We start from the raw sequence: 27,145 nt of genomic DNA on the forward strand, positions 1-27,145 counted from the left end.
GGTGGGGAGCGAACCTGCAACCCTCAGGTTTCTGGCACGGTTGCTCTACCCACTACGCCATGCCGCCCCTAGTAAAAATAGTCATGTATTATCATTAATGCTAATCGGTAGCATGTCTAAGGCAAATCCAATGCAAATTAGCATCGAGCTAACCCATTTTGGAAAAGTGGAACCTTACTTTATGTTCGAGTGTTTTCTAGATGGGAAATTGCAACGTTATTTAGAAGCATTTAGAGTGTTTAATTGCTTGCCAAGTGTTTGAGCCGGCCGAGTCTGCAACCGGCCGTTACGCCACCTGCAGCAAAAGGTACCAAAGTAAGGTACCATTTGATTTTACGAGAATCGATACCCTGTCGTACTGACGGAATTTGGTCGGTGCCTACAAAACAAACTTGGGCAATAATTATGACTCTGGGGCCACATTGGTCGGTAAAATGCCTCTGGGGCCAGTGTAAGTGTGCGTGTGTATTCAGTATTCACCGGTTTTATTCTTTTATTTCTGATTTTTAACATGACACAGTGAGTTTGTCGGTGTGTAAAGTTTTTTTAACACAATATTTTTTTTGTAGAAAATATTGTACGTGTGCTTGGTTACCTTTTTTAAGGAACACTTGGTGTAGGTTGTTCAGCATTAGTGAAAGAAATGCTGTAGAAAAGAGTAAAAGCCAAACACAATATAAACACAACATGACTGATAGATGCTAAAAATATTATGACAGACCACCTCAAAAAACTTAATGGAGTTTTACAGCCTTTTCGCTGAAAAAAATGTTTTACATAAAAATAAATATCCTGGGATTTGTAATATTAATTATGACCAATAAAACACTGAATATTAAAAACATATGAACGTCTTTCCTCTTTACTTCCTAGATAAACGTCTCAACATCGATCTTTTATAGAAAAGCAGAATGCAACAAACACGGTGAAACATAAACACAATGGACAAAAAAACATAATAATCCATTTAATATCACTTTGCTGTAGAAATCTGCTTTTGTGTCCCTTCCTGATAATCACATCTCAGGCTGGCTGCTGTAAACAAAACCCCACCCACTCTGTGTCTTGCTTCATTTGCTTGGAGCGGCTGTGACGTAGATTACTGTAATAACCCTTATTCAAAAGTGCAGATTCCATGCATTGGACTCCTCTCTATAGTTCAAGTTTTATGGTAATTTGACTAATGCACTGCACATTGTATTGGCGGCTCCAGTTTCGCCGGTAAAGAATTCAAAAAAATAATTTGGAGATGTCCGTCAGGCCCGGTCGAAAAGCTTACGGGCCCACGGGCTGTAATTTGCTCAGGTCTGCTACAAAAGTACAGAATTCAACACCCATGCTTGGTTGTTTATTTAGGCAACTTTTACACAAATGCCCATCATAGGTCTTTTATATACTGTATTTTTCGGACTATAAGGTACACTTAAAATCCTTTCATTTTCTCAAAAATCGGCAGTGCGCCTTATAACCCGGTACGCCTAATGTACGGAATAATTCTGGTGTGCTTACCAACCTCAAAGCTATTTTATATGGTACATGGTATATTGATAAGGGTGACCAATAGATGGCAGTCACACATAAGAGATATGTGTAGACTGCAAGATGACACCAGTAAACAATTTCAACAAAAAATAACACATGCGCTCAAAAATCTGTCAACATGTTTTGTTACGACTTTGGTAAGCTATGAAGCCAAATCGCTGGATGGATTGTCGGAGCATTACGGCTACCGTAGTCAGATGTTCTGTGCTTCAACATACGAGTATTAGTACGGTGTGTGTATAAGGGTCGCTAAATGGCACCTATTAGCAGACATTATCTGACGTTTTGTTTTGCAATATTATTCAAAACCAACTTTTCTTACCTTCTGGTACCTGCTGATGTGTATTTGGGATCTGCATAAGTCCTGCAAATTTGCGCGCTTCTGCCATTGCCGTCTGTGCCGACCCCATAGTCGATAAGCTTCTTCTTTTTCTCTCCCTTCTTGTTATGGGAGATTCATCCTCCGCTGTTGCCATTTCTAATATAAAGTAGTTTAAACTTCAAACTTATATCTGTGGAAGCGCTAAAAAACTACCGGTGTAGTGGGTTTACATAATTCACCCACGATACTTAAGTTATTAGGGAGTTCCGGTCGGACGGTTTTTCACGGGACACATTTTCGGCGTTGTTGTTGCACTAGTGAGCCACGGATGAGGAGATGTTGCTTCGTTATCGATTTAAGTAAAGTCTGAATATCATTAAAACAGTTAGAGTCATCTGTTGACACTTCTTCCACTCCCGTCCTTGCACGCTACACCGCTACAACAAAGATGACGGGCAGAAGACGCTGTCAATGGGGAGCCGCAAAACGGGGCATCCTGAAGCGACTGTCAGAAAGCGACTTGAAGATGGTCTGTAAAACATAATATATGCAACAATTTGAACAAAAGGTCCACCATTACATATTATGTAAAACCACAGTTAAGTATTTGCATTGTCAAAAAAAATCTTAATATTGCCCCTTTAACGCGCCTTGTAATCCAGTGCGCCTTTTGTATGAAAACAGACCCGCTCATCGGCAGTGCGCCTTATAATCCGGAGTGCCATATGGTCCGAAAAATACAATAATAGAAGCACTCAGCTGTTTTGGGAGATTGTTTACAAAAACGCTCATCAAAGAACCTCGTTGTGAGTGATTGCCTGTTTTTAGGCATCTACTAAAAAGAAACGTGTAAACCAGCATCTTCTAAAATTGACATTTGTTTTTGGTCTAGTTCTATTCTATTGTAAAATAGATAAAAAAAGTTATGCAAAACCCAAATATCCACTACAGAGGACGCTGATTCTCAGTATGATTTAAAGGCCTCCGGCAAAAATGAAAGTCTAAAGACCTTCTTTTTGACAGGCAGGTTCTGCTGTTTTTAAGTGCCAACTATGACATCGCCACTGAAAGATATATTTATATGCCAGGAGTTGTTTGCTGCAACAATGCTTGTCCCTCACAAGTATTAAACTGAACTCAAGGTACATTCTGATTTCATTCACAGACGGAATTGAATGGCCTTGCCCTACAGTAAAGGAAAGGGACAAACGGAGGAAGCCAATATTGACATAGCAAGTAGCAAACTGACCGCTGGCTAAAATATTTCACGCTACAGGTGCTACTTTTTTTTCCAACAAATCAGCCTTGCAAAAACCACATACATGCATTGACATACTACGACATGGAATGGCACTGCACCGGGTGGGAGCTCATTCATTCATGCAAGCTGTTTGCACAACAGGCCTCTGCTGCACTGTGGGAAAACTCACACATTTTTTGGCAGCGCTCGCCTGACTGGCTGACTAACTGGGGAGTTTGAAGGGTGTGAGCGTGTGTGTTCATTGAGAAATGGCTTGACGCACACTGCCCCGCACGTACTAGCTCTGCCTCTTGTACTTGTCAGCGTAACAAGTCTCGACAGCTTCAACAATGTCTGAAGGAACAGAGTACATGCAAGCAGAACGGGGCATCTAACATAGCATAACATAATATACGGTACATTATGGTATTCGCCACTTTCTGCATTATGATGGCTTCATATTCAGGTTTTAATCGCCAACCAACTGGGGAAACAATTATTCAAAATAAGTTTTTTTGTAAATTGAATGATGATGAAACATAACCTCCGTGGAAGGCAACCAACAACCCAAAAACGGTGTCTCTTCCGGCAGCCTCGTCTGTGGTTATTTAGCTGCTGTGCTATTCTAGGAATGACCCGGCTGACAGCTGAAGGTGTGTGTGTGTGTGTGTGTGTGTGTGTGTGTGTGTGTGTGTGTGTGTGTGTGTGTGTGTGTGTGTGTGTGTGTGTGTGTGTGTGTGTGTAACTTACATGCCGAAAAAGACCAAGTGATAGCTTAGGCTATGCGGGGAATGCGCCACCGGCTTGAATGTGAAAAAATATAAATGTAGTACACAACCACAATGTATCCCAATAATTGCTACATTTTGAATACAGAGAATGCACCCCTTCCATTTTAGCAGGCAGTTTTGTTACAGTACAGTGAAACTTCGACTTATGTCCCCCTCTATTTGCCAACTTTTCAACTTAAGACCTTTTGGATCGGCCCAAGTACGCCTTCGTGTGTGAACCATGTTTCTGTGTACAAACGTTTCCATCACTCATTCATTTTCGCGCCTGCAGACAAAAACATATTTCTTTCTCTCTCATTTCATTCAGCTCCTTGTCGAAGTGGGTGGATTTTACTTTTTTTAAATGTTTATCATTGTAGCAGGGGAAGCAGAGGAACAAGGGGTTAGTGCATGTGCCTCACAATACGAAGGTCCTGAGTAGTCTTGGGTTCAATCCCAGGCTCGGGATCTTTCTGTGTGGAGTTTGCATGTTCTTCCCGTGACTGCGTGGGTTCCCTCCGGATGCTCCGGCTTCCTCCCACCGCCAAAAACACGCACCTGGGGATAGGTTGATTGGCAACACTAAATTGGCCCTAGTGTGTGAATGTGAGTGTGAATGTTGTCTGTCTATCTGTGTTGGCCCTGGATGAGGTGGCGACTTGTCCAGGGTGTACCCCACCTTCCGCCCAAATGCAGCTGAAATAGGCTCCAGCACCCCCCGCGACCCCAAAAGAGACAAGCGGTAGAAAATGGATGGATTATTGTAGCAATATAGTTGGTAAAGTTAGGGATTTCTGGTCGTTTGGGAGGGCACCATAGTGACTTCTGTGTGTGTGCGCGCGTGATGCCAGAGTAGCACAGCTCTGCCGGTTTTTAAATAACAAGTAGTGATAGATCAACTTTTTATGTTCGTTTGAAATACAATAATGTATAGCACTTTACATTGTGTTTAAAGTGTACACACTTGTTCTAAAATATAGACTTTTATAGAGGCTAGAACCAATGTTCCCTCTAATTGTTCATGTGTCTGAGCAAACACAAAAATTCCCTGAGCATTCAGTGGAGCACATGTGAGCAACATCACACGTGGCAATACCAGCAGCACGCCTGTCTCAAACCACTATTTTATAATAACACTCAAATGAGAGGAGTCATTTTCATGAGATTATTTTGTAATATTAGTGATTTGGCCCACTTGTAATGAAAATAAAAGAAATGTTGTTTTTCATAAGCTATGGATTAATATTATTCACCCAGACAAGATGTCTGGGTGAAGGTCCTGCTTTGGAAATAATTTGTACCCCTTTCAGAAATCACATTTAGTTCCCGTTAAACATCCTCATGTTGCACAATGAAATGTAAGCATAGGATGAAGTGTGCATTCCTGTAACTTTCTCTAGTAACAGCATTCCATGATTAATATCAATAAATTAACATTAATAATAAATGACAGTAGAATAAGCACACGTATGACTGAGGAGTCATAGTGTAACTTTGTGTGGTGTTTGAGTTGTCCGACTTTTTGTGTGGCCATAAACGCACCAGTGGCTTAGAGGTATGTGTGTTGGTGACAGATGACAAGTTGGTTTTGGCCTGGTTTGTACGGCAGAAAATGACTAGTTTTTCGAGATAGAAGTTTTTTACTCATGTTTTTGGTGTGGTTATGGCCAAATATAAACAGTTTTGCTCAATAAAGTGATCGATATAATTCCTGTCCTCGAAGCATCTCGATAGACGTTACAATAATTGAACGGTGTTGACGAACACCGTTAGGGCCGCTTGTTGTCACTGTCACTCAGAGTTGCATTTCAGAATTACACAGAATAAATGTGTATTTTGTTTAGAATTCAGATGGGATTTGATTTGGTGCGCGGCATATATTTGCTGTGCGCAGAGGACGCTTGAGCAGTGCGCAATTGCGCAGGCGCGCACCTTAGAGGGAACGTTGGCTAGAACTAATTATTCATGTTTACATTCTTTCTTATGGGGGAACTCTGCTTCACTATACAAACGTTTTGATTTACACACCACGTTCAAGAGCCAATCAAGTTTGTAGATCGAGTTTCCACTGTACATCTTCCCAATGGACAATATTCTAGAAATTAAACTGATATGTTTTCTTCAGTCAGTGTACAGCTCATAGCTTGCAGATTCACTATCTATTACAAAAATATCCGGTTAGAAAATATAATGAAATGGAATTAGTAAATAACCTTGTCAGGATTGCTCATGACAGTTAGGCCATATATTTGTGTTTTCATATTTTTTGTGTTTTTTTTATTATTTTTCAGTTTCACCTTGAATTGCTTGTCTTGCAGCACCTTTACTTTGTTTTCCAGCGCACCTGTTCTCGTTTGCTAATTAGATGTATTTACTTTCAGCTGTGGCTGCTTGCGGGATCATTGTTTGTTTGTGCTTCAGGGTGAATGTTTGTAAGCTTCCCCTACGCTTTTGGTGCGCTTGCCTGCTGCACTTGGCCTTTCCTTTGTATATTAAATACATGTCTTACCTACATTTTGGGGTCACAACTACCGCAACCAAGCGGCATCGTTACATTAGCTCATGTTAACAAATATAAATGATGCAAGTGTAGAGTTATTGGGTTTTTACTAGCGAGGCACTTATAAATTAAATGTATTATGACGATCCAATTGCCGTGCAGTGATTGGCTGCAGCCATCAGAGGCACCGCAGTTATTTCTACTTTAATGCTTTGTTGTCAAAATAATTGTTAAATAATTTGATTTAGGTATTTTTGCCATTAAAAATGGCAGCAAAATAAATGTTTTTGAAATAACTCAATTACCGTATTTCTTCAAGTAGTGGTCCCTGCTCAGTCAGAGACAGCATCACGTTCATTGCCTTCAAGCCAACTGCAAAGCCCCAATTTGAGAATTATTGCCAATTAAAACCACAGGACCTATCGATGCATGTATACAATAGCTAAAATAAATGTGGAGTCATACCGCCATGTTGCAAATGGGTGGCCTGATGATCCAATGGTACGTGCCTTAGTATTCCTGTACACGCTGACATGTAGCCGCCCCACAATGTTGTGTGTGTCCATGTTTGTGTTAATATGCAATTAAAAAATCCTCCTGGTGTGACATTTTGTTACATTTCAGCAAAATAGTCAATTTGTATTAAGTTTTAACCTCCAGTTTCAACTGGTATATACAATAATAAACATACTTTTTGTCCATCTCTTTTTGAGCAGATAAACACCCTCTAGTATTATTGGTTAAAAACTATTGCTAAAAATTTAGAGGATTTAGGAGGATTTAGTACATCTCGAGTCGTAACAACCAGAAAATTTAGAAGAAGAAAAAAAAGTCTAATTAATTGTAAGATTTTAAAGGGGAACATTATCACCAGACCTATGTAAGTGTCAATATATACCTTGATGTTGCAGAAAAAATACCTTTTTTTTTTTCCAACCGATTTCCGAACTCTAAATGGGTGAATTTTGGCGAATTAAACGCCTTTCTATTATTCGCTCTCACGTGACGTCACATCGGGAAGCAATCCGCCATTTTCTCAAACACATCATCGTCGGTGTGTTGTCGGAGGGTGTAACAACACGAACAGGGACGGATTCAAGTTGCACCAGTGGCCCAAAGATGTGAAAGTGGCAAGAAATTGGACGAAATTTGTTCAAAATACGAGGGTGTGGGGAAAGCCGACGAAATGGTCAGTCGTTTGTTCCGCACACTTTACCGACGAAAGCTATGCTACGACAGAGATGGCAAGAATGTGTGGATATCCTGCGACACTCAAAGCAGATGCATTTCCAACATCCTGACATCAACTCCAAAACTGGACGGATCAGCTTTCAGGAAAAGAGAGCGGATGAGGGTATGTCTACAGAATATATTAATTGATGAAAACTTTATTCATTACTCGCGGTTTTACATAAATTATTATACATAAACTGTGTTTACCAATAATTTAGCTTAAAAATATTTATTTTTTTCAATCATTCGAGTACATTCGGGTAGTCTTGTGTAATGCAGTATGTTGTGTTTATTTAGGTATGGTTAACCTGAGTGAAGTCTCCCCATTATTTTGTTACAGGTGTTACAGGTTGTTAGTTGTTGGTTTCCTTTAAAGCCAAACAAACACATACCAATCGTTGGTTAGAAGGTGATCGCCGAATTCGTCCTCGCTTTCTCCCGTGTCGCTGGCTGTCGTGTCGTTTTAGTCGGTTTCGCTTGCATACGGTTCAAACCGATATGGCTCAATAGCTTCGGTTTCTTCTTCAATTTCGTTTTCGCTACCTGCCTCCACACTACAACCATCCGTTTCAATACATGTGTAACCTGTTGAATCGCTTAAGCCGCTGAAATCCGAGTCTGAATCCGAGCTAATGTCGCTATACCTTGCTGTTCTATCCGCCATGTTTGTTTGTATTGACATCACTATGTGACGTCACAGGAAAATGGACGGGTGTATATAACGATGGTTAAAATCAGGCACTTTGAAGCTTTTTTTAGGGATATTGCGTGATGGGTAAAATTTTGAAAAAAACTTCGAAAAATAAAATAAGCCACTGGGAACTGATTTTTAATGGTTTTAACCCTTCTGAAATTGTGATAATGTTCCCCTTTAAGTATAATTACAAAACCATAGCAGTCTCCATTGGTTACACCTTTATCCTGCTCATCATGCCTAAGCATCAGCAGACAAGGGGATGTAATGTCTGACATGCATTTCTGCAGACATACAGACAGGGAGGGTGTGGATGCCTTCGCATAACTGCAGGTGCTGCAATAAGGGGGAGGCACAGCAGGCTTTTTCGGGGTTAAGGAAGTCGTGACATGCCCCTCCAGCGGGGCCCATAAATCAGCCCTCTCTGGCTTTGCCGAAGGATAAATCCGAGGAGAGGCAGCGTTGGGGAGTGCGCAACAGACAACGTGCTTGCCAACAGCAGCAGGAGTGCCGGTGGTGCTTCTTTCGCCGCCGGCCTCCAACGCCTCACTGTCTTGTTTGAGACTGTGTTTGTGTATTCAAGGTGTGCGCAATGTATAATGAAGGGATCACGATAAGTGTGTGTAAGTCTATTTTGTACACCGTTTGATTTATTTCAAAGACGAGGTAATCAAACTAATTCACTTGACCTACACACACCTGAATTCATTTGGAAAATAGTTTCCAACCCTCTGTCATTGAATTGAACAGGTCAAGACAGATAAGTCTATGGGTTTATTAGATGACATAATGATAAATCAAAAACTCGCCGAGACATGACCTGTGAATAAGGAAGTGCGTGTTGTTGATGAGTGTGGCTTTGGCTGTCCATGTGTACCATATGTGGAACAAAGCTGTGGGAAAAAAGAAAGAGGAAGCGGCTGGTAGAGCGACAGTCGGCTTTGTTAACACTGAAGGTTTACTCAAGTATATAAAGTAGGGCTGTGAATCTTTGGCCACAACACGATTCGATTCTTGAGGGAACAATTCAATTCGCCGAGCGATTCTCGATTCAAAAAGTTTCCTGATTCAAAATCAACACTATAGTGCCAGCTCTATGATTAACCACATTCCTCCATAAAATAGATAAACAGCTATGATAAATGTCCATATTACCGTATTTTTCGGACTATAATGAGCACTTAAAATCCTTTCATTTTCTGAAAACTCAACAGCGCGCCTTATAACCCAGAGCACCTAATATACGGAATAATGTTGGTTGTGCTTAACGACCTCAAAGCTATTTTATTTGGTACTTGGTGAAATGATAAGTGTCACCAGTAGATGGCAGTCACACATAAGAGATACGTGTAGACTGCAATATGATGGCAGTCACACATAAGAGATATGTGTAGACTGCAATATGACCCAAGTAAACAACACCAACATTGTATATGTTCCATTGAAAGTACAGAACATTACACACAGCATTCAAAAATCTATCAAAATGTTTTAATACGACTTTGGTAAGCTATGAAGCCGCACTGCTTGATGGATTGTACTGTGCTTCAACATTTGAGTATTATTATGGCGTGTATAAGGTAAGACATGTTATCTGGCGTTTTGTTTCGCAATATTATTCAAAAGCAACTTTTCTTACCTTCTGGTACCTGCTGATATGTATTTGGGATCTGCATAAATCCTGAAAAATTGCACGGTTTCGCCTTTGTAGTCCGTGCCGACCCCGTAGTCAATAAGCTTCTTCTTTTTCGCTATCTTCTTGTTATGGGACATTCATCCTCCGCTGTTGCCATTTCTAATATAAAGTAGTGGAACATTTTTACTTACATCTGTCAGTAAACTCACCATAAAAGCGCAAAAAACATACAGGTGTAGTGAGTTTACATTATTCACCCAAGGAACTTTAGTTATTAGAGAGTTCGGGTCGGACAGTTTTTCACGGGACACATTTTCGGCCTTGTTATTGCACTAGTGAGCCAAGGATGAGGAGATGCTGCTCCTTTATTGATTTAAGTAAAGTCTGAATGTCATTAAAACAGTTAGCACTTCTTCCACTCCCGTCCTTGCACGCTACACCGCTACAACAAAGATGACGGGGAGAAGATGCTGCCGAAGGTGAGCCACGTAAATAATACTGAAGCGACTGTCAGAAAGCGGCCTGAAGATGATCTGTAAAACATAATGTATGCAACATAATGTTATGTAGACCATAAGGAAGTGTTTTCAATTTAGAAAAAAAAATCAAATAGTGCGCCTTTAGTATGTAAATAGACCTGACTAGACCCGCTCATCGGCAGTGCGCCTTATAATCTGGTGCGCCCTATGGTCCGGAAAAGGTACTTAAAATTGTACCTAAACAATTAATAAAGTCAAATACAAATAAGGCAACAAGAGAAGTATCACACACTTATCTTTTATACAGTAAATCTGTACAGCAGATATGGCATCTACATCAACAATATGATTTGCCTGAGAGGCTGGACAGGACAGATTAAAAAAAACATAATAATAATAATAATAATAATAAATAATAATAATAATAATAATATTTATTTTTATCGATTTTTTTTTATTTTTTTAATCGATTAGAATAGTTTTAAAGAAGAATTGTGATTATTTTCGAAAAACGTTATTACACCCTTGTTCGGCATTTAAGCTTTATATGAGTGGTCTTCAAGTTACTTATCTCATACTTGCCAACCTTGAGACCTCCAATATCGGGAGGTGGGGGGCGTGGTTAAGAGGGGAGGAGTATATTTACAGCTAGAATTCACCAAGTCAAGTATTTCATATATATATATATATATATATATATATATAAAATAAATACTTGAATTTCAGTGTTCATTTATTTACACATATACACACAAATAACACTCATCTACTCATTGTTGAGTTAAGGGTTGAATTGTCCATCCTTGTTCTATTCTCTGTCACTATTTTTCTAACCATGCTGAACACCCTCTCTGATGATGCATTGCTGTGTGGCACACACAAAAGTGCTTTCATCAAATGCACTAGTTGGCAGTATTGTCCTGTTTAAGAGTGTCACAACATTGCTGTTTACGGTAGAATAACACGTGACTGCTGTTGTTGTGTTTTGTTACCGCGCTGGGAGGACGTTAATGAAACTGCCTAACAATAAACCCACAAAAGAACCCAAGAACTCACCCTCGATCATTCTACAGTTATAATGATTGGGCGGCCACGTTGTTTATATTGTGGGAAAGCGGACTCAGGTCCACATGGAGCTGGAGGGGGCGTGGCCTCCAGCTCCGCCTGAATTTCGGGAGATTTTCGGGAGAAAATTTGTCCCGGGAGGTTTTCGGGAGAGGCGCTGAATTTCGGGAGTCTCCCGGAAAATCCGGGAGGGTTGGCAAGTATGACTTATCTTCTTTCTTAAGGTCTACTATTACATGAAAAATATTTTTTAATGATTAATTTAATAATTTAACATTAATGTGTGCCCCCAGTAGGGCTGGGTACCGAAATCAGTACTTTTAGAGGCACTGACAAACTTCCGCTGATACTACCGGCTGTCAATTCATGCAAAATCAAACAGAGCCATATTTTCATACCTTTGTGGCACATGACGTTACTTCTGCCCGTTCAAACACTTGGCGGCCAAACAATCACTCAAAAGGCACTCAGAGCGGACTCAGTCGGACCGCCTCTGGGTACTGTTGCAATTTTCTATGCCAACAAGGCAAGTATGCTTGAAAGAAAACACTCGAACAGACAGTAAGGCTACACTTTTCAAAATGTGCTCGCTCAATACTAATTTACAATGGATTTGCCATAGACATGCAACTGATTAGCATTAGCGATTTTACAAGGGGATTTCAACACCTTCAAATCGTGCAATAAAAACTACCACTATTAAGCAAGTTACATTTCAAACAGCTTGTGTGTGATAAGTGCAATACTTACACTAAAACACTTTTTAGAGCGCAACAAAAGACTACATTGGGCTTAAAGTTAAAGTTAAAGTACCAATGATTGTCACACACACACCAGGTGTGGCAAAATTATTCTCTGCATTTGACCCATCACCCTTGATCACCCCCTGGGAGGTGAGGGGAGCAGTGGGCAGCAGCGGTGGCCGCGCCCGGGAATCATTTTGGGTGATTTAACCCCCAATTCCAACCCTTGATGCTGAGTGCCAAGCAGGGAGGTAATGGGTCCCATTTTTATAGTCTTTGGTATGACTCGGCCGGGGTTTGAACTCACAACCTACCGATCTCAGGGCGGACACTCTAACCACTAGACCACTGAGTAGTTAATGCAAAACCTACTCCCTGACAGCATACAGTGCAGCCTATACACTACTGTCATCTAACGTACTGGAATTGCAACTGCAAGTAACGTCAACTGTGTAATAGTAGCAAATCAGACTCAAATGTAAGACAACAAGAACTGCACAGCACAGTTATCAATATCAGATCACTGTTGCATGGAAAAGATACATTCTTTCTTACTAAATGTATTATTTACAGTCTGATGGAAGAAAGTTTATGGACTGCACTGCATGAAATTGCAATTCTTGCTTTTACCTTATCTAATCATACAACAAATAATATATAATTACAACTGCATTATGTTTTTTGTTAAAAATAAAAGACCTAAATACATTGTTGTCACCTTGATTAATGATTTTCAAGCAAGTTATCCATAAATTTGTACTTGGAAAAAATCCAAATTGTGTAAAAATACGAGGCAATTATTGGAGCTACAACAATTAATCGACTACATTGGTTATAAGAACTAGTCGACAAATATTTTCTATTGTTGACTAGTCACCTAATAAAATGTTGATTGCCAGGAATATCTGTGTTTAAATGTTTATGCCTTTAGCTAAATAACCCTAACAGTACTGGATTAAAATAAGTTTTGCATTTTTCACAGGACATGTTGTACTTTAAGTCTGGTTATTTATTTTTTACAATGATTATGTACTTTGTGTAATTAAGTAAAAACATTAGTTTCTCAGTAATGTTTATTTTGTTACAATTTAATTGACTATGGTTTAAAAAATTTGGTAAAATCAAGTCATGGACTCGATGTCAAACTCAAACATGTACAACATAAGCAATAATTGTTTGACTAGTTGACTAATTAGAAAAATAATCGCTGACTAATCGACTATCAAAATAATCGTTAGTTGAAGCCACACCAATTAGGCACTAATATTCATTTATATATTTGTTACAACAAATGGCCCTCTGAAGGCAGCCATAACTGGAATGGGGTTTGACATCTCAAACATACACTAAATAAAGCAGGGGTGTCAAACTTGTTTTCTTTGTGGACCACATCGCAAGTATAGCTGCGCTCAGAGAGCCGTTTGTAAAAGGGAATAAATAATATAAATGCATATTAGCCTCGCTATACAATTTGCATAAGTAACCAACTTGCTTTGAAATCGTAAGTCAAAGTGACGAGTAGATATTTAAGTATTCGTTTTTGATAACCAAAAACTAAATAAATGCTTGGAACATATTGTTGTATAATCAACAGTAATATTAAAGTATGCAACTGCATGCAGTACATGTGTCTGTCAAAATTGAAAGAATAAATATACTGTATATAATCAGAAAGTGCTCTAGTACTTCCAGCCTTTTCACAGGCCACATAAATGACGTGGTGGGCCAGATTTGACACCTGTGAACAAGAGTAAACATGAACTGAATTCCAACTGTGTGCACATATATTTGCATTAAGTGTATTCAAAAATATGAACCCATCCATGACTTTATGACACCAATAAAACACAAAGCACCTGTCAGAACGGCAGCAAATGATAGTTAATCAAACCTGAAAGCATGAAAACCGCAACGTCTTTTGTTCCCAAGACACCGATAGCTTCCATCACATCTCACTCTCTCACAGACGAGCAAACATAAAACCAAATTGAGCTCAATTTAAAAAAAAAAAGGCAATCGAGTGATGCCACAAAAACACTTTTGCTCTCTCTGACTTTTCATCTGTACAGCCGCTCAGAGGAGGGCGATAAATCTTTGCTTTTTTGGCCGAGGCGGCGACTGGGCCAGGGTCAAACTAGTAAGACAGATGAAAACAAGAGATTGTCTGGAGGCCTTGTGAGAGGAAAATTGCAGAGGAGCCGCAGGGACACTCATGTCCGGCTTTTGTGGGCATGAGGCAAGCTGTATATCTGTGTTTTTTGGGGGCGTATGTGGAGGAAGCTGAAAAGGTGCAACAGTCACACTTTTCCTGGAAAACAGCTGCAGTGTTTATCACTTTCGTGTGCATATTTTCTGTCCTTGAAGGATGAATATGCAAGGTGACAAAGCATTGTGGTGAAGTTCTTCTGTTAGTACACAACTACTGTGGTCTCAGGAGACAAGGAAATGTTTTCAAGGAAATCCCAGCATGAAATAACCTTTTTCAAGAAGTCGCCATTATCGAACGTATTCCTCGGTTGTTGTTTTTTTTGCTGTAAACCGCTTCGAGGCGGATATAATATCATTCCTGGCAAGTCGGTGCCTTTGAAAATGTTTCTGAATCCTTGATGACACACATTTTGTTTCTGCTCTGCTGCACCTGTCATGTTAAAGCAGCACCAGGCCATCGGAGTGATTCCCAACTTGAGAGCGTGTGGGGAAGAAAAGGACCCAGTGCAGGAAAAAAACAACATAATATAGCACGTGATAAAAACAAGTAGTAGTAATTGAAGAGCAACTTGCCATACAGATATTTTATAAACAATGCCAATAATATCATGATACTACAATGATACAATAAGTGATACATTGGAAAAAAAGAGGAACTAGAAATAAATCCTAAGTAATTACTAGATTAAAAAAGAGGGTAGGAATTGAGGAGTAACTATGTATTATATGATAAAGATAATGCAATAATAGATGTAGCGTTGTCCCTCGTCACAAGATTGCAGTGTCACTCTCTCACAAACTATTTTTCAAAGCAAATTCTATGTATTTTTGGCAATAACTAAGCATTTCCAAGCATATAAATGGCGAAAATAACTGAAAATATCAATACTACAGTAGGATTGGCCTCGAGTTGAGCTCAAACCAATCAAAGCGTGTGGTTTTGTATCGTGGCCACTGATTGGCTCAGCCTCAAGCAACATGACTGTATTAGGTAAAAAGTGATTATATGGGTGTTATTGCTCATATAATATCAAAAACTGTATTTAGAAGGTTGTAAAAAAATGTTATGAATAATCTATGAAAATTCATAATTAATCATTCCTACATCAAATAAATTAATTTACCTTGGTCAGGCCCAGAAACAACTGGATTTAATGTACTGGGGAAAAAACTAAATTGTAAATGGAATAAAACAAAGTATAAATGAATACATTTAAAAAGTATTTACTAAGCAATAACAAATAAAGAATACACATAACAACTGCAAAGAAAAAAACTATTTTAAAATACATACAAAATATTGTATGTATATGAAAATTTTAAAAAATCTAAATAAAATTCTAATTAATATGAAAATAAATGTAAAACACTTTATAACAGTTTTAACCAAGTTTTAACCAAAGCAACAGCTAATGCAGGAGAGAACACACAGAAGATACTACAAATAATAACAGAAGAAATTAACAAATTAAAAAGATGGTTTGATAAAAACAGACTATCGTTGAATCTCAATAAAACTAAAATAATGCTATTTGGTAACAGTAGAAGAGAAAGTCAAACACAAATACAAATAGACGGAATAGAAATTGAAAGAGTAAATGAAACCAAATTTCTAGGTATAATGATTGATGATAAATTGAACTGGAAATCTCACGTAAAAAATATACAACATAAAGTAGCAAGAAACACGTCAATAATGAATAAAGCAAAACATATTCTAGACAAAAAATCACTTCATATTCTCTACTGCTCACTAGTGTTACCATATCTGAGTTATTGTGCAGAAATATGGGGAAATAATTACAAAAGTACACTTCATTCATTAACGGTGTTACAAAAAAGATCAGTTAGAATAATACATAATGTTGGATATAGAGAACACACAAATCCTTTATTTATTGAATCAAAGATACTGAAATTCTACGACATAGTGAATTTGCAAACAGCTAAAATTATACACAAAGCAAACTATAACCTGCTACCCAAGAATATACAACAATTCTTCTCAAAAAAAGAGGAGAAATATAATCTTAGAGAGAAATGTAATTTAAAACATTTGTATGCACGTACAACACTTAAGACCTTCAGTATATCAGTATGTAGAATTAAATTATGGAATGGATTAAGCAAAGCAATCAAACAATGTACTAATATGATCCACTTCAAGAAACTCTTCAAACTTAAAGTGTTTACAAAGTACAAAGAAGAAGAACCATGATAAACATTCTGAATTTATTTAACTCATCCATTCTTTCATTCTTTCACTCACAAAATAATCTTACTTATCTCAACATATGAAATGTAACTTACTTCACCAATTATTATTTATTTACTTATTTTATTGTGATTACTTATGGAGTATATTGTGAATAAATTGAGAACAGGAAGTGAACAAAAGTTTTAGCAACTGTCATGTAAAAGAAAAGGGGTTGGATTAAATAAGCTTTGCTTCTTCCTACTCCTTTTCGAACATGTTGAAAAGAGTAACTGGAGATTGTGATGTATCATGTTGTATACTTGCATGTTCGAAATAAACTCAAACTCAAACTCAATGAAATTATGAATGCATTGCCTTTGTACACTATTTTACATTCAAACCACCTTAATCAAAGCATCCCAATTATGATATGCATGCATCAATTCGGCAACATACTTGAAAACCAGACCTCTTATAAACCAACATTGGTTCCTCCCCAATACATTGCTAACATTGTCATATACTGTCGATAAAACTAATCCAAAAGACAAACTAACATGAATCAAAAACCCTAACAAACTTGGATTAAACCCATCACGGGTCCCACAACAATGCTTTATTAAGTTGTCCATATGTTGTTAATTAAAGCAAACAATCAAACCAGATCCGTTCTAATTAAACGTGATTTATCAATGCACTTTGTTTGGACATAGCGATGTCGGTTTATCAACACTGCACCATGAGAATCCCATGAATCCATGTAGGAAAACTAAACATCTGTCCTAACCTGTGTGAATGGGGTGTAATGGATATTCGCACACTTTGCACCAACAAAAGCGACAAAAAGCCGGCGACTATCTACCTGCCATCATCTTCTGGGCCTCATAGGGTTCCATATAGCCGTCGTTCTCCGTCGTCACTTTCTCCGTCGTAATCTGTACGCCGCCGGCCTGCTCGGCGTCAAAAGGGTCAGCGTAGTCTTCCAGGATAATGAGCTAGAGGAAAAAAAGTGAAAGGTGAATTCAGAGAGAAGGATCATTTTTTTTCTGCTCTGTTAAAGACGACAACGCCGGAAGCTGTCGGGAGAGTCGCAATGACAGATTAGGTGTCCGCCGGACATTGCCGAGTCATGTCTGCGGAGGCAGGCTAAGGCAAAAATGAAGTCATACATACATCGCACAACCGCAGTTTCTCAGCTTTGGGCTTCCAGCACGCTCTGTGCATCTGCTGGCCTGGCCTAATTATATGACGGTGACAAGCCTACTTTTCAAAAAAGTGGCTGGACTTTCTTAGGACAAACAATTTGGCAGATTTATACCCAACGGGCAGCCAGCCAAGGACTAATTGCAGCCTTGCTCTTTTTTTGCAGAGCATTTTGTGCAAGTAGACGGCAATTAGGTGGACATCCTGAGGCCCAGGAATACGGCCCAAAAAATTGAGGGAACAGAGTGTACATCTATAGTGCCTTCAGGGGTGTATTTGCATCCTTGAAATAGTTGCTTTAACACCAGGATAGAGCATTTTCAAACATATCCTTTGAAGGGAACTCAAGTCCCACTGGAGCCATCTGTCCTCTTGGACATTAGACCTTGGAGAGGTGTGAGCGGAGGAGTCTGGACTTGCTGTTAAAAAAACGCTGCTGACTGGTTTTGTAGCGGTACATGTCTTCCTAATTTTCTGTTCGGAACATTCTGTACAATCATACAAGGTCTAAAACTAGGGCTGCAATATTTCAGCCAAAGTAATAATCATGATTACTTAGGTGTTAGGTAAAACTAATTTTAAGTGGACGCGGGTAGATGTGTCATAATTTGTAATGAAATAGTCTAATAAAAGGGCAAATTAAACATTATCCATATAGTCAAAGACAAATATTTGTGTTTTTGTTAATTACCATTTCATCTTTTTCTAATTACATGATGCCTTGACCTCTATCTATTATTTATCCGTTTTTTCAGGGTCATAAGAAAAAACAGCCATGTTCCATGGATAGCCTCCGTGTCATCGATTGGACACCACAATATATTTGATCGTCTGTACTGTGCAACATGTATATTAAGTGACAAAATACTAAAACATAGCCTTATTTAGTGTAACGATTAAACTCAAGTCAGGGTTCCCACCAGCTTGCCAATATACTTACAGTATAAGATATACAATATACGGAAAAAGCATGGCTAGGGCTGTGGTCAATTTGACATCATATAACTTGCATAATTGTTGATGATGCATATATTTACTTTTAAAAAAAGAAAGAAAATACATACATTTAAAAAACAATCTGTGCTATTAATAATTACTAAATGATAAATGGGTTATACTTGTATAGTGCTTTTCTACCTTCAAGGTACTCAAAGCGCTTTGACACTATTTCCACATTCACCCATTCACACACACATTCACACACTGATGGCGGGAGCTGCCATGCAAGGCGCTAACCAGCAGCCATCAGGAGCAAGGGGTGAAGTGTCTTGCCCAAGGACACAACGGACGTGACTAGGATGGTAGAAGGTGGGGATTGACCAGCAACCCTCCGCTGGAGGGTTGCTGGTCTTTCAAGTAGGGAAAGCTAGGGATGATACTCGAAACCGGTTTTCCTGGTTGTTCGATAAGAAAAGAACCGAGTCCTCTGACTCGAATCCCTTTTTGAGAACCGGTACCCGTTATTGAGACCACTATAGTAAAGAAAACGAGTTGGTTCTTTATTTGAATCCCTGGGAACGAATCCCGTCCCGACCAGAAATACCTCGTCGGACATTACAAGAAATGACGTCACGTAGCTCAGTCATTAGGCGCAGATAGCGAAAGCAGGAAAAACAATGGAGCGGAAAAAGCGCTCAAAGGTGTAATAAAATTCAAAACAAAAAGGTATAATCCAACGCACCTCCTTTACGGCAGCTGTCGCAACGTTCTTAAAGCAATTGCAGCACATACATATATATACACAACATATATGACATCTCCCTTTTTTAACTCTTGTTTTTCTTTCCTTATAAACAAAACAAAATCACACTGTATATGTGTTGTCTGTCTAATTATAAATAATGCAGACGAGGCGTGTTGGCTGAGTTATTGACGTTTACTTTCACAGCGTGCTCATAACCTCATTCTTAGCTGCCGGGTGGCGACATGCAACAACACTTTTCGGGGCTACCGCGCATACTCGTCACTCCCGTTGCATGCTGGGTAGTGTAGTTGTTATATTCCCTAGCTCAGAACATCACATCTTTCCCCCTATAAAGAAATATTGTTAACTCAATAAAGTGTATTTCTTTTTTTAGCTTTAACTTTTCATTTTTTAGCATTGTAACCACATTTGCAAACAACTTTTCGCTTCATTGAATTTTCTTTCAATAAAGAAATAAAGTGCAAAAATGTCAAAGCATCATAACAAACAGTTATGTCCAATATCAGCAGAAGTGCACTTTTTGGAGAGCTGTATTATTTTCAGTTTTGTGCCCAAGGTACTGATTTTATTTAACACTATATTATTATTTATAAACCAATAGTGATCACAGACACAGGTTGTTTTTGTGTTACTGTATATATTTGTTTTTCTGAAAAATCCCACTTAATATACTTTGGGTAACAGTCTATATTTATTTATTTTATTTTATATTTTTTTAGGGGGATAACAGTCAATATTTATTAGATTTTATTTTTTTCTTATAATAAAAATAGTGAGCTTTTGTTAAAACCAAATATTGTGTGTTTTTTCCATATACAACAAACTATCTGTACTCGATAAGAGAATTGATAAGGAATCGGTTCGATAAGAGGATTCGATAATAGGCTCAAACTCGATAATTTCTTATCAAACATCATTCCTAGGGAAAGCACATTTTCAGCTACTCTCTAAACATGAGTACAGTCTCCAATAACAGAAAAATATAAATACAAAAATGCTAGATTTTAAAAGGAAAACTTCACTTAAAAATAGCTAAATTATCCAATATATCAACAGGAACAACAGAATGGAAGTTGATGCTTTGACAGTGGTCTATATTTGAAGATTACAGATTCACTCATTTTGCTGTCAATAAAAAAAAAAAAAAAAGATTCAGCCTTTGACAGATCGTCCAATCATCATGCAGGAAGCCCGGCGCCCAGTTTTCATTCACTCTCATTCACTCGCTTGGCGTCCATGGGCGGGACAAAGGCGAGCATTTATCCAATGATTGTCTGGTTTGGCTTCAATGGGACAACCCTTTTTATGCCTCCTTACTGAAGGCAATGGAAGCTTTGCTTCAATACTTTTTAATGCGCCGTGACACTACAATCAATTAAAAAAGTTGATTCAGCTGTCGCCAAAGAAGCTGATTTAGAGAAGACAGCACCTCTGTCTTACTGCCGTGGCTTGTCGACACTTGCGTGCATCTTGCTTATGGTTAATTAAAGTTTTTCGTTGGCCAAATTTACGGTGCATCTCTCGTCTATAGTGCATAAATAGTAGGCTACATATCCATTCATACAATGTATTACTTTGATTTGTTTTCACGTAAAATACCCACTTTGTTAAGGTGTGGTGGCTATTATTTTGCCGTGGCATATAGGAGAAACCCTGCAGGTGGTAGAGTCCTTCAATGAGCAATTACATTTTCGCTTTTCCTGGATTTATACACATGCGCAGATGCAGGGGGTGCAAGAAATTCAATGAGGAGCATGTCGCACCAGAACACAAGCGAGAAATGTTGAAACTCGACGGAAAAGTGTTTACCACAATGGCTAGTCATTAGTCCTGCTCGTGCGACTTTAAGGAGGCAAGCTGGGCAGCATGTTGTGCAGGCATCCACACCTGTCGCTATTTAATCACAGCAATATAGTCTTCAATGCACAACGAGTTGGACTCAACGGAAAATAAACAAGACAACTGGCTGCAGTGGTGCTTTGCAGCCGGCCAGTGAGGTACTCGGCATAGTCCTAGAGCTCTGTGCCTATACATAATAGCATTTGGCATTGGCAGGAGCCACTTCATAGGGCTTTGAAAGTGCTTGATTGGAAATGCATTTTAAATGTTAGTAACACAGACGATCAATTTCATTTAATCGTGGAATTCAAAATTGTGATTGGGATTAACTTTTGATCAATTGTGCAGCCATACCTTAAATCGAAGTACGTACCGAACAGTGATTATGACCGTTATGTATCATTACACCTGTACTGTTGTCTATTTCAACCACTTATTGTTCAATGAATGTCCATTTACTGTATTTTAAGGACTATAGCGTGTACCAGTATTTAAGCCGAACCCAGAACAAATAAATATTTGTACATATATTAGCCGTGAATACATACAGTATATACCGGTACCAAATAGTTTGTAAATGTTTAATAACATACCTTAATTGTTTCTAAACTGTGCCTGTCACACGGCAGTAAAACAGCTGATCAAACAAAACAGAAGTCATTGTAATGGACCCACAAGCTGCGTAACCTAGCTCTCCAATCAGCAAAACAGACTCAATAATTCTAGGGTGATGTTTTGGTGAATTTACAAAACTGAAACAATACAAAACAAATGCCATTGTAAGTTAATAATACTAACACAGACACTTGTAAACGTGTTACCATATTCGCTAATACTTACAACACTAGCTCAATTACATTACAATAGCACAAATATGCAAGAGAACACTCCTACAGACATCACACATGGGACGTTTTAGTAAGTATAAATTGTTTTAGTTATATTGTAAAACTTACAAACGTTGCTTAGAGTGATGAATGAAGAATCCTTTCGAGCAGAAACGCTATGGACAGTAACACTTCCAGTTAAAGGGACGAGAGAGGAAGTAAATTCTAAACCTGCAGCACATGCAGTGAGAGCACTCGTTCAAAAGATGGCGCCATAGCACAAACAATAACTCACCTTTCTAGTGTCCCTGTATGTGTTATATGAAAACTATTTGTTGAATACAAAACATTATGGGCGTTAGAGAAAAATCCATAAGTTATCCGCACTGCTTTATAAGCCACAGGGTTCAAAGCGTGGGAAAAAAGTAGCAGCTTATAGTCCGGAAAATACGGTGCGTTATTGAAAATGGTAGCCTACAGGCTAATAGACACCATTCCTAAATTAGCTGAAAATTATTATATTATAAACATTAAAATACCATTTATATCCACTGCACTACTGTAATGAGTCAGGGTTGCATGCCTCGCCACAATGTGTCAATATTTGGGCTTATTTTAGAGTGAAAACTAGGTTTGACAGAAAAAGCTGCAGGGCTGAAATGCTCGCTGCAGGCTAAACAGATGTCTGACACTATTTGCAGCACCAATCGAATCAACCTCTAACACTATGTTTAAACTGCAGGCCAAAGTGGCCCAAATGAGATTTTTTTTAGATCGGATTTTTTCTAGCTTACTGTTTACACTGCAATTAAAATGTGATTTCCATCAGACTCCAGTTTTAACACGCACAGGCCCCAAAGTGGCCTCAACATCACTTGCATGCCCAATTCGATAAAGTGAAAACAAAGGAAGTTGACCAGGAGGAAGATGCTACTACTACAAAATAAAATAAAAGTCGCAAGACCTTGAAATTTGTGTTTTTACGTGAAAGTAAATGAAAGTAATATAATGTACACTATGAACGGATGTATATAGTGTAATATATTGGGTTGCAATCTTTTTATGGCTGGCTGTTAAGTAGAGGAGACAAGGACATCAGCGATGATCACCATAACTTTATTTTTCAACTCACATGTAAGCAAATGTCCCACAGCGTCAATTCTGGTCTTTCAACAATTGCCATTTCTTCGGAATCAAAATATATATTCATATATTACATATAGCCTATTATTTGTGCACTATTGACAAGTGACGCACCGAAAATTCGGTCGTCTTAACTAAAAAACGAAACCAAAAGTGATGAAATATCCATTTCCGCTGGCGACTGCGTCTTTCCGGCGCACACGAGTGACTTAGCTCGCCCAAAGCTGACGAAAAAACCTGATTCAGGTCACATACAGGTCGGATAGAGTTTAGACTGCAGTCACATTTGAAAAGGTCAGATTCCAATCGGATTCAGGACTACCTCCTGATGTGGCCTGAATCTGATACCAAAGGACCGGATTTGAAGCACTTTTGAACGTTTAGACTGGCAAAAAAAAATCAGATCTGTGTCACCTGGGGGCAATAAAATCAGATTTGGTGTGAAGTGTAAAGGGGGCCTAAAAAAACAGCTTCATGACATCACCACCACTGATGCCCAATCATCAGGACATGACTCCCAACCACTGACCTTCACTGTTTTCTCAAACACTTAACATCTTAAATCATGTCACCGCTTGTAAAACAGGCATTGATATATTGTTCCAATCAGCCAAATGCCTATGCATCAACCTAAGTGTTGCATGTAACTGTGCACGACTGGCACTACACCCTATGAGTCATCACGGGCACCAGGAAATAATTAAGCCTAAATACAAACAAGCATATCACTCATCCTGTGGAGGTGTACGAAGAGGCCCGCTATGCTAAGACAACAATCAGGCACTGTGTTTGCCATTGGCAAAAAGACGCACACCCACACATACACAATCTCACACACACGCACACACACACACCCTATCCTGCCTCAAGGAAGCAAGCAAAATGTACTGATAAAACATTTCATACAAGCTGGGGAAGTACCAACATTTTGGAGCAAGAATACCAATCAGGAGAAGACTTTGAGTATTAGAGTTATTACATTGTGCTATAATAAACAATACTACAATGTTTTATAAACGAATACACCTGTATGGCCTCAATAGGTTTGACGTTATATAAGCGCAAGACAAAAAGGTTAGTTTGGGAACCCAAGACAGGCAACCAAGACCCAACTATTTGCTACTTTTTATTAGAAATTGCAACATCTGAGGATTTTAGCGTGCATGTACAAGCCAGTCTGCCACAAAACAAGAGGATGGAGAAAAAGAGGGAACTTACTGACAACAATTTTAGACTACAACTGAATAAAAATGGCGGACTCGCCTTAAGCTCTTTACCATTTGTAAAGCTATCGGCGTGGCGCAGTGGAAGAGTGGCCGTGCGCGACCCGAGGGTCCCTGGTTCAAATCCCCACCTAGTACCAACCTCGTCATCCTGAGCAAGACACTTCACCCTTGCTCCTGATGGGTGCTGGTAGCGCCTTGCATGGCAGCTCCCTCCATCAGTGTGTGAATGTGTGTGTGAATGGGTAAATGTGGAAGTAGTGTCAAAGCGCTTTGAGTACCTTGAAGGTAGAAAAGCGCTATACAAGTACAACCCATTTATCCGCTAACGTAGCCACTAAAGTCTAAAATTCTAAACAGCTCATTAGAAGCAAGTTTGTAAGAAGGCAATATTGTTGTTTTTTTTATTTCTCCACCATGCCTCCATATTTAATTTAAAATTTTCTGTACTTATGGGGATCACAAACACAAAAACAGGTATCACCAGGTAAAAAAAAGTTTGTTTTTGCATAATAAGACCCCTTTAAAAAATCGACAGTATTCTCAATAATCAAATAGGTCCGAAGGTAGATTGAGGTTTACCTGATCCGAACCTGAACTGAACTGAGCTATACCACTTGCTGGAAATGTGGTTTTAGTGTTTGTGAAGTGAAAGTTCATGAGGAATAGTGTTTAAGCTACTTGATTTCTTTCCGGCATAAATAGTGAATGAAGGGCAACTGATGAATTTCATAGCAGCTGCTACTGTGTGCTAAATCTTTCTATCATCCATGTTCTCCTTTTCCATCTGTTTTGGGAAAAATAACTAGGCCTTGTTCTGCCGCAGCATAATTACAGGTTCCTCAAATGTTCTGCTTCTGTGAGTTTCAACTCCAGTACAAACACGGTCCTGGTGTGTTTATGCGCCACAAAAAAAATACATATGTTTCTCTCACAAATTGAGGTTAAAAAAAGAAAACAAATCATCCAAGCATTATAAGCAAATCCGAAGCCCAAACAGAGGCAAATATCTTAGCAGAACGGATAAGAATTCCAACCACAGTTTGATTATCATCTGCTAACTAGTCAAATGGTAGCAGAAATAATCAGTAATGGCAACATGTGCCAAACCCAGATCTTATATAGTCACTGCAAACACAGTCCAGACCCAAGAATAAGTAAGCCTCACTATGAAAACATAATGATTCACATCAATTCCCATACGACTGTGGTCCGCATACTTCAATGGAGTGGTTCGAGGTTGGAGACCGTGGCCCGCAAACACCCAAAGTGCTGCAATTTGTCTCCTTGTTGGCATGGCTTTACTTTACCTCATATTTTCATAGTTTGAATACATTTTTTCCAAAGGTTCTAACTAAGTACAGTATCATGGAACCTCTGAAGGTTATATACATATTCATAGTTCAACCAACATTTTCAATCTAAATATACTTCAAAAGTTGAGCAAAAACCTGTTCAAACAGCCATCCACACTTCAAATCTTACACGATTTCAGTAAACGGCATACCTAAGTTTTAGACCTCGGAAGTTGTTGTGGTTGTACAATTCATAGTTTAACCTTGAACATAGCTATGGCAGGCTGCCAAAGTTGCACTAAACCCAAGGTTAAAAAAAGTTATCTGTGAAGGGTGTTTTTTTTATGTATTCGAGTAACTTTATTGGCATTTGTACCGCCACAGAATACCACTGATGGCCAGAAGATACACATGTGATAAGGACCACAGAACAAGAAATAGAACTTGTGGCGTAGGAAAATATGTGTTTGGACATTAAGTGAAACAACTCGCCTCCTTTGAGCACACAATCATAAATTGTTATATTGTTGCATTCCTACTAACCACAAATGTGATTGGTCACGTGACGAACGGGCGAGCAAGTGGAGCAGACAGGGAGAAAAATCAACACTGCAATATTTGTGTTGTTAAATAATTTACTTTGTCAATCTAATTGTGAAAAAAAAAAAGAAATAGTGTGTAAATGTGTTAAAGGGGAACTGCACTTTATGGGGGGGATTTTGCCTGTTGTTCACAATCATTATGAGAAACATGACGAGGGATGTATTTATTTTTAAATGCATTCTAAATCGTAAATAAACGTAAATAAAAGTCCGCTTAAAGCAGAGCCAATGGCAGGTTCTCTATTCTGCCCATAAAATCAAATAAAAAAAAACTCCAAAAACTAACAAAAATACACCAATTACATTTTGTGACTTGAATATTACCCAAATATTTGTGATATTGTTATTATAAGCACTAACGCAGATGAGCTATGTATAGCTCACAAGCTTTCGTGCCAATGTTGACATGATCGACTGATGAGCCGCTTCCTTGTTTCCTTAAACTTCAAACTTTATTCTAGATCATAAATCATGCCTCTCACCTGGATAGTTGAAGGACGAAAATGTATTCCGACAAGTTGGTACACTTTGACAGCCAATTTAGACCCAGGAATGGCGAGAACGACACGAAAAGACGCTTGATTTCACCCCCGTTTTCTACGAGAGAATGGCAGGTCCTCTATTCTGCCCATAAAATCCAATAAAAAAAAACATCCAAAAACTAAAAAAATACTCCATA

At 38.7% G+C, this 27,145-nt stretch overlaps 1 protein-coding gene across 3 annotated transcripts in view; it reads right to left on the reverse strand.

The window, feature by feature from the left end:
* Positions 1 to 27,145, reverse strand: part of LOC133608874 (SH2 domain-containing adapter protein F-like) — a 235,902-nt gene that overhangs the window by 166,248 nt on the left and 42,509 nt on the right. For all 3 annotated transcript variants that reach the window (XM_061964481.2, XM_061964478.2, XM_061964479.2), the window contains exon 2: positions 17,492 to 17,624. In XM_061964481.2, the coding sequence (XP_061820465.2) occupies positions 17,492 to 17,624 (133 nt within the window). The remainder of the gene's footprint in view (positions 1 to 17,491; positions 17,625 to 27,145) is intronic.

The sequence above is a fragment of the Nerophis lumbriciformis genome, linkage group LG06 (genome assembly GCF_033978685.3).
Source record: "Nerophis lumbriciformis linkage group LG06, RoL_Nlum_v2.1, whole genome shotgun sequence".
NCBI lineage: Eukaryota > Metazoa > Chordata > Actinopteri > Syngnathiformes > Syngnathidae > Nerophis > Nerophis lumbriciformis.